The sequence below is a fragment of the Nomascus leucogenys genome, chromosome 14 (assembly GCF_006542625.1).
Source record: "Nomascus leucogenys isolate Asia chromosome 14, Asia_NLE_v1, whole genome shotgun sequence".
NCBI lineage: Eukaryota > Metazoa > Chordata > Mammalia > Primates > Hylobatidae > Nomascus > Nomascus leucogenys.
This window is the reverse complement of record NC_044394.1, coordinates 63,361,060-63,370,290: the sequence shown is the minus strand read 5'-3', so window position 1 is coordinate 63,370,290 and position 9,231 is coordinate 63,361,060. Positions and strand designations below refer to the sequence as shown.

The following is a 9,231-nucleotide window of genomic DNA, read 5'->3' as shown; positions in this document are numbered from 1 at the left end:
ATTCTATCACATTGTCATTGTCATTCTCCACTGGGGAAGTTCTTTCTTGCTGAAGACTGGAAAGACAAGTCCATTCACCTGATTTTCTATAAGATTTTGGCTCATCTAGTGACTTGTCAGACAATTCTGAAGTTTCATCAAAATTAGCTATCATGCTTTCATAATGGCCCTGAACCCTCACTCCTATTCTTAGCTTCAGTACCATCTATGTCCTCAACTGTCTATGATACTTATAATACCTACAAATCTTCACTTAACACCTAACATTGATTTAATCTTACTAGGCAAGGTAATAAGAAATACATAGGTTTGCCTCTAGAAGTGGGTTCTTAAGAAACCCACCAGAGGAACTCCTCTTTCAGATGTCCACATTAGAAGATTTCATATCACATTTGGTGCCACAGGCCTTTGACAAGGAGGATGCAGAGGAAAAAGCAAACTTCACCTCTTCCTAGGGAAAGTGTTGGCCTGCCAACAGGAAAGAGGCAACATCTGGGAAAATCCCTAGCCTTTTCCAGGAAGAGTCCATGCCAACCCCACCCCATGACCCCTGTCCTGCCTACTCATTGTCACTCTTCACTCCAACGTCCCTCCCCCAGATCCTCTTATAAAATCCCACTTTTTCCTGACCAGACAAACCATACCATATCCCACCAGAGAGGTAAGTGGGAGGTGAGAGAAGATGAGACCCAGGGAGGAGCTACTGCACATGATACAGGAGAATACATGGGAGGGTCCCTTCCTCAGGGAGCACAGGAACTCTGAGACTCAGCAAGGGTGTCCTGGGAGGGCTCAGGGATGGGAGAGTACACAGATTCACAACTCATTCAGAACTGTAGAAGATGATGGATGTCACCAAGATCACTTTAGTCCTAGGGGACTAGAGAAGGAAAAAGACATGAGGCAGTAGGGTATCTGTGTGTTGTCCCACTGACTACGCTTTCTTCAGTGACCCCTGATTGCCTCCTCAAGTCGCAGACACTATGCTGCCTCCCATGGCCCTGCCCAGTGTATCTTGGATGCTGCTTTCCTGCCTCATGCTCCTGTCTCAGGTTCAAGGTGAGATTGCTCTGTCTCTAGCACTGGGTTCCCTATGAATCCTCAGAGCCAACAAGAGGAGGAAGGCTCCTGTGTGTCATGTGAGGTAATGACGTGGTGTCTAATGAACCTGCCTGCAGTTATTGCACCATCACTCCTTCCTTCAGGTTAACTTGCAGTGGGAGGCTCCACGGTGGTCCGCTCACAATGGAATGAGATGGCTTCCATTTAGTCAGTGGACTCTAATATACACTGGTGGGAAAGCGGACTCTAATATACACTGGAGGGTCAGTAATGAGATGTGGGGAGGGACAATGATTGGAGGACCCAATATAGAGACAGCCCAGAATGAGGAGAGTTGAATGGTTGAATAAGGGGAAAGGGTAATAAGAGACTAGATGGTGCTCCATTTACTAGGGCTATTTTGAAATAAAGAATTTCTGAAAACCTAAGGGAAGACGAAGGGGTGTCAGGAATGTGGTCTTCCTGCCCAAGGACAGGCCTAGGTATTCCCCAAGGTCATCTCCCACCCACCCCCACTCTTCATTTTACTCTCTCCCTTTTCTTCCACCTCAGGTGAAGAACCCCAGAGGGAACTGCCCTCTCCACGGATCCGCTGTCCCAAAGGCTCCAAGGCCTATGGCTCCCACTGCTATGCCTTGTTTTTGTCACCAAAATCCTGGATGGATGCAGATGTGAGTGGTTAGATGTGGGGTTGGAGGTGACAGGTCTCAGGGGGAGGAGGGTCTCCATTCAGGAGAGTTCCTTGGGAATGAGGATGAACACACTTATCTTTCACACAGTCCTCCTCCCACCTACCTTTGCCCTGTGCTCCCCCAGCAGGTCTCAGGCTCCCTCTCATTCTCTGTCCCCCTCAAAGCTGGCCTGCCAGAAGCGGCCCTCTGGAAACCTGGTGTCTGTGCTCAGTGGGGCTGAGGGATCCTTCGTGTCCTCCCTGGTGAAGAGCATTAGTAACAGCTACTCCTACGTCTGGATTGGGCTCCATGACCCCACACAGGTGCGAGTATATCCTCCCCTCTCTGTTATCTCTCAAGGTGCTATTGTTGCCCAGGCCCACTCCCTGTCCCCTGTGCCTGCCCAGGAAGTACTTCAGGGAGCACTGGATCTCAGATTCTGGGGAATATTTGGGGGAAAAGGGAAGGCCATGAAGCATCTGAAGATCTGAGTTCTGTGGAGGTCTCTATCTTTCAGATAAAATCAATCTGCCTTCCTCAGGCATATTACATAATTCTCATATGAGGCTGCGTTAATAATTCTCTGAGCTTCATGGAGTCTTTGCCTACTATTCTGAAGGAACCCTTAATGAAGATAGGATCAATTTTTGCCCCCATACAGGACTGACATTACCTTTGAGGTTCACAAGCTAATCACAAATGCTACATCAATTATTGTTCTGCAAGTAACATATTACCTTGAGTGGTTCCAAAGGTCTTGTGTTTACTGGCTGGCATTTTCCAATAGCAATGAGGAGTCAAGGAAGAGGTTCCTACTCACCGGCAGCATCTGGAATAGCAGACCAAATTTCCTCATGCTGGGGAGCAAATCAGGTGTTGCAGCTAAGGGGCCATGCAAGAAGAGCTGCAATGGCCATTCCCTTCACCTGGCTACCTCCTCTACTCTACAGGGCACCGAGCCCAGTGGAGATGGTTGGGAGTGGAGTAGCAGTGATGTGATGAATTACTTTGCATGGGAGAGAAATCCCTCCACTGTCTCAAGCCCCGGCTACTGTGCGAGCCTGTCGAGAAGCACAGGTAAGAAACAGAGGAGCTGCCTCTTCCCAGTGTTTTCCATCTCATCCCCCATTCCTGGGCCTGACCTTCAGGAAATCTTCCAGAGCTAGAAAATATAATGTTAGTGTGTCTTCTCTCATCTCCTCTCTTCTCCACTTTCTTTGAATCTCTCTCCTGGATTGGGACACTGGTGAAGGTGAGGGAGAGGCTTTAACTTGTAGGCTAAAACCTGGGATGCCTCTTCATTGGATTCACAAGCTTCCTCAGCCCCATTCCATTTATGGCTTCTGTCTCTCCAGCATTTCTGAAGTGGAAAGATTACAACTGTAATGTGAGGTTACCCTATGTCTGCAAGTTCACTGACTAGGGCAGGAGGGAAGTCAGCAGCCTGTGTTTGGTGTGCAACTCATCATGGGCACGAGACCAGTGTGAGGACTCACCCTGGAAGAGAATATTCGCTTAACTCCCCCAACCTGACCACCTCATTCTTATCTTCCTTCTGTTTCTTCCTCCCCGCTATCATTTCAGTCTCTTCATTTTGTCATATGGCCTAAGGCTTTAAAGAGCAATAATAAAATTTTTAGTCTGCACTTCTTTGTCTTGTATGTGCCAGTGTCATAGCCATACTCGGAGAAGGACAAAGTGATCAAGGGGAGGAAATTTTGTGGGTCTTGCTTCTTCCCTATTCACCCAGGCCTCTGGGGAAAATGATGAACTGTGCATCCCTACCAGTGTGTTATGATGGGGGCGTGGATCCTGCTCATGTAGGATTTGTGTTGTGGAGAGATGAGGATATTTCTTTCCCACATACTTACTGCCCTCCCATTCCCATAGCCCAAACCTGACAATGTGACATGAACAGATTTAGGAGGCTCTGATGGTGCTTAGAATAGTACTTCTCAGAGAATGGCATCAGCAGGATGGTAGATAGGACTTTCCAGCTCTTGAACCTTCACAGAAACATTCATTTGAACTACTACCATTAAAATGGAAATACCTTCACAAGAGCTAATAAGTCCAAGTGAGTGATTAAAGCATCTGAATGCTGCAAAAAATAAGAAAAGATGCATCGAAGAGTGTAGAAGGAACACTTTTACATTATTTATATCACCCCTCCGTCAATCTCAGTAAGCACAGCATGGAGATACATTCCCTCAACTTGGGGAAAGAGAGTGAAGTAAGCACATGAGTTTTCCATGGACCCTAACACTAGGTTTGCCTCAGTAAGACCCAGTGGCCTCTGACTCCAGGCAGGCACCCTTGGACTTAGACTCCAGGCTGCCTTGATGCCAGGCCAGGCTCTGTGGCCCCAGGCTCCAGGTCAGCCCCCATGACTGCAGCCTCCAGTCTTGCCCAGAAGACACAGGCTCTAGACACACACAGCATCATGCTTTTCCCCATAGCTCCAGACCACAGGCCAGTGCCCACTGACAAAGACTCTAAGCCCACCTCAAGGACAAGCTAGCACTTGCAGCCACAGACTTCAGGGTGGCCCCTGAAATCCTAGACATCAGGCCTGCCCATGTGGACCTGCCCTTCAGACCCACCACAGCTCCAGGAGAGCTCCCACAGCTACAACTCCAGGCCAGCACTTGCAGACCCCAGCTCCAGACTGGCACTCACAGTCGCAGGATACAGTCCTGTCAAATCCCAAACCCTCCCTAAGCCTTTAGGTCCATCTGAGCACAAAGCCCTGATGCTAGGCCAGCCTCTGCGGCCTCTGTCACTAGGCCAGCCCCCACAGACACAAGCTCTGGATCTTCCCAGTTCCAGGCGAGCCTCTGTGGACTCGGTACTAGTCTGGCCTCATACTCCAGCAGACCCAGGATCAAGCCTCATTACAGTAGACCTTAGCACCAGGCCAGCCCCCACTGACTTAGGCTCCAGCCTTAACCTCATGGATCCAGTCTCCAGACTTACCCCAGAGGCAAGTTGACATTCATGGTCCCAGGCTATAGGCCACCCCCACTAACCCTGGCTCCATACCAGCCCCTGTAGTTCCAGGTACCAGCCCAGTATGCACAGACTCAAACTCCAGACCTGTCTTAGAGACTCAGATACTACATCTGTCCTAGTGCCTGACTAACCCATGAAGACATGGGTTCAAGGCCTGCTTTAGAGCCAGATTGGTCTCCAGGACCTAGGATTTAGTCTGGCTCCTGTGATTAGAGGCTTCAGGCCTGCCCTCATGTAGTGACTACCTACCCTGGTATACCAAGTCAATAGGTCCACTTGAGGATGCCAGCAGCAAGCCTGCCCAAAGACCAAGCCAGATGGCCTGCCCAGAATCTCTGGATGACTGACTGGTGAAGGGCTTTATCTGCTAAAGCCAGTCTGTAAAAACTGGAATAAGTGACTACTTGTTCAAAAAGTCAAACACCAAAGACACATGACCACAAGTATCATAAACAATCAAGGAAATATGATATCACCAACAGAACAAAATAAAGGACTAGTAACTGACCTTAAGGGGAAAGAATTTTACAAACCGCTCAACAAATACTTTAAAGCAACTGTCTAAAAGAAACCCAGTGAGCTACAAGAGAATACGGATAGACAACTAAATGAAATTAGAAAAACAATATGTGAACAAAATTAGAAGGTCAAGAAAGAGATTCGTTTTAAAGTTAAAAAAAAAAAAACACAGTGGCTGAACTGAAGGACTGCATGGAGAATTTCAACAGCAGACTTGATCAAGCAGGAGAAAAAGTCACTGAGTTTGAGACAAGTCATGTGAAATTATCCAGTCAAAGAAGCAAAAAGAAAAGAGAAACAAAAAGAGAAAATAAAGCTTAAGGAAACTATGGTACATGATCAACTGAGCCAATATATATATTATGGTTTTCTAGAAGGAGCAGAGGCAGAAAATGGGCAGAAAACATATATAAAAATATAATGGGTCATGGGGTTTGGCATCCCCATGCCTGTCAGTGCCTCACCCCAGCCAACGAGCATGCACCCAGCCATGCTGCCACTGCCGTGGCATATGCAAATGAGCACAGATCCCACTGCTACCACCCTGACAGAATACTGTGGCCACTGCCATTTACTGGAGTGTTGTGGCCAGCAATCCAGGAACACATTTGGACCCCCAGCACAGCAGGTTCCTAACCTCGAGGGGTGAGAGAACAAAGCTAGGGGCCTGATATTAGCATTCCAGAATTGGGGAATGCTGAGCTGAACCTGGGCCCCCTGACCTGTTCCAGAAACAAAGTGAGTCAACTAAGCCCACCTTATACCACAATCAAACCCCCAAGGGCATCAAAAAAGATAAACACACACGCACACACACAATCCATCCAAAGAACAGCAACTTCAAAGATTAAAGGAACGCCAGCCCACACAGGTGAGAAAGAACCAGTGCAAGAACTCTGGCAACTCCAAAAGCCAGCGTCTATTTTTACCTCCAAACAACTACACGAGTTACCCAGCAATGGTTCCTAACCAGGCTGAAGTATCTGAAATGACAGAAATAGATCTTGGAATATGGATAGGAACCAAGATTATTGAGATTCAGGCAAAAGTGAAAATCCATTTCAAGGATTCTATATAATAAAACAATACAGAAAATGAAAGATGAAATGGCCATTTTAAAAAAGAACCAAACTGATCTGATAGAGGTGAAAAACTCATTTCAAAAATTTCAGAATACAATCACAAGTATTAACAGTAGAATTGATCAAGCTGAGGAAAGAATCTCAGATCTCAAAGACAGTTCTCTGAAATAACTTAGACACATATTAAAAATTAAAAAAAGATTGAAGAAAATTAAACAAAACCTCTGAAAATTATGGTATTATGTAAAGAGACCAAATTTATGACTCATTGAAAGTATGCAATTTGGAAAACATATTTCAAAATATCCATGAAAACTTCCCCAACCTCCTTAGGAAGGACAAACTTTAAATTCAGGAAATGCAGAGAACCCCTGTGAGACTACACAAGATAACCATCCCCAAGCCACATAGTCATCAGACTCTCCAAGCTGAAATAAAAGAAAAAAATGTTAAAGGCAGCTAGAGAGAAGGGGCAGATCACTTACAAAGGGAACCTCATCAGGCTAACAGCAGTGTTGTGAGCAGAAATCCTACAAGCCAGAAGAGATTGGAGCCCTATATTCAGCATTCTTAAGGCAAAGAAATTCTAAACAAGAATTTCATATCCAGGAAAACTAAGCTTCATAAGCTAAGGAGAAATAAGGTCCTTTTCAGATAATCAAATGCTGAAGGAATTTATTACCTCCAGACCTGCCTTGCAAAAGAATCTAAAGAGAGTGCTAAATACAGAAAGGAGTGACCATTACTGGCTACTACAAAAACATACTTAAGTACATAGACCAGTGACACTATAAAGCAACCACACAAACAAGTCTGCGTAACTAGCTAACAACATGATGACAGGATCAAATCTGCATACATCAATACTAATCTTGAATGTAAATGGGCTAAATGCCCCAATTAAAATGTACAGAGTGGCAAGTTGGAAAACAAGCATGACCTAATGGTATGCCCCTCTCATATGCAATGACCCATCTCACATACAATGACACTACTAGACTCAAAGTAAAGGGATGGAGAAAAATCTACCATGCAAACAAAAAACAGAAAAAAAAGCCAGTGTTGCTATACCAATTTCAGACAAAACAGACTGTAAACCAAGAGATTTTTGAAAGACAAGGGCATTATGTAATGGTAAAGGGCTCCATTCAAATTAAGACCTAACTATCCTAAATATATACATACCCAATACAGGAGCACCCAGATTTATAAAGCAAGTTCTTAGAGACCTACAAAGAGAATTAGATAACCACACAATAAGAGTAGAGACTTCAATACTCCACTGGCAATATTAGACAGATCATCGAAGCAGAAAATTAACGATGATATTCAGGACCTGAACTCAACACTTGACCAGATCTAGTAGACATCTACAGAACTCCTCACTCTCAAACAATAGAATACACATTTTTCTCACTGGCGCATAGCACATACTCTAAAATTGACCACACAATTGAGCATAAAACAATCCTTAGCAAGCTCAAAAAACAACAACATAAAAACAAAAATAGAAATCATACCAACCACACTCTTTGATCTACCACAGTGCAATAACAATAGGAATCCCTACTAAAAAATCACCTGAAACCATACAATTACATGGAAATTAAACAGCCTGCTCCTGAATGACTCTGAGGTAAATAATGAAATTAAGGTAGGCATAAAGAAATTCTTTGAAATGAATGAGAACAAAGATGCAACATATCAGAACCTCCCACACACAGCTAAAGCAGTGTTAAGAGGGAAGTTTATAGCACTAACCACCCACATCAAGAAGTTAGACAGATCTCAAGTTAACAATCTAACATCACACCTAGAGGAATTAGACAAGTGAGAACAAACCAACTCCAAAGCTAGCAGATACAAGAAATAACCAAAACCAGACCTGAACTGAAGGAAATTGAGATGTGAAAATCATACAGAAGATCAACAAATCCATGAATATGTTTATTTAAAAGAATAAATATGACTGATACAACACTGGCTAGACTGATACAGAAAAAAAGAGATAAGATCCAAATAAACACAATCAGAAATGACAAAGGGGACGTTACCACTGACACCACAGGAAAAACAAGCAAACAAACAAACAAAAACCCTCAACGACTACTTTGAACACCACTGTGCATACAAGCTGAAAGATCTAGAAGAAACGGTTTAATTCTTGGAAGCATACAACCTCCCAAGATTGAACCAGGAAGAAATTGAAGCCCTGAACAGACCAATAATGAGTTCTGAAATTAAATCATTAATAAAATACCTGTCAACCAGAGAAAGCCCAGGGCAGGATGGATTTTCTGCCAAATTCTGTGAGATGTATAAAGAAGAGCAGAAGATACCATTCTTACTAAAACTATTCCAAAAAATTGAGGAGGAGGGACTTCTTCCTAACTCATTCTATGAGGCCAACATTGTCCTGATATGAAAATCTGACGAAGACAAAACAACAACAACAAAAAATCCAACTTCAGGCCAATATCCTTGATGAACATTGATGCAAAAATCCTTAACAAAATACTAGCCAACTCAATCCAGCAACACACCAAAAAGCCACAATCAACTAGGCTTTAGAATGCGAGGTTGGTTCAACATATCCAAATCAATAAATTGATTTATCACATAAACAGAACTGAAAACAAAAAACACATGATCATATCAATATATGCAGGAAAGGCTTTAGACAAAATTAAACATCTCTTTGTGTTTAAACCCTAAACAAAATAGGCATTGAAGGAATATACTTTAGAACCTTAAGCGCCATCTATGACAAACCCATAGACAGCATCGTACCAAATGGACAAAAACGGGATGCATTCCCCTTGAAAACTGAAACAAGACAAGAAGGTCCTCTCTCCCCATTTCTATTCTACATATTACTGAAAGTC

General features: G+C 43.9%; 1 protein-coding gene across 4 annotated transcripts; it reads left to right on the top strand.

Moving 5' to 3' along the window:
- Positions 1-614: 614 nt before the first annotated feature.
- On the top strand, positions 615-3,379 carry LOC100598245 (regenerating islet-derived protein 3-alpha). Of its 4 annotated transcripts, none has more exons than XM_030827611.1 (6): positions 615-661; positions 871-1,059; positions 1,615-1,733; positions 1,919-2,056; positions 2,684-2,810; positions 3,089-3,379. In XM_030827611.1, exons 2-6 carry the CDS (start codon positions 984-986, stop codon positions 3,154-3,156), a joined length of 528 nt encoding a protein of 175 aa, XP_030683471.1. In that variant the 5' UTR covers positions 615-661; positions 871-983; the 3' UTR covers positions 3,157-3,379. The 4 variants fall into 4 exon arrangements, with proteins under 4 accessions (XP_030683471.1, XP_004090484.1, XP_003268777.1 ...); XM_004090436.3 differs by having other exon boundaries at positions 621-661; positions 973-1,059; XM_003268729.3 differs by having other exon boundaries at positions 636-661; positions 950-1,059.
- The last annotated feature ends 5,852 nt before the right edge of the window (positions 3,380-9,231 follow it).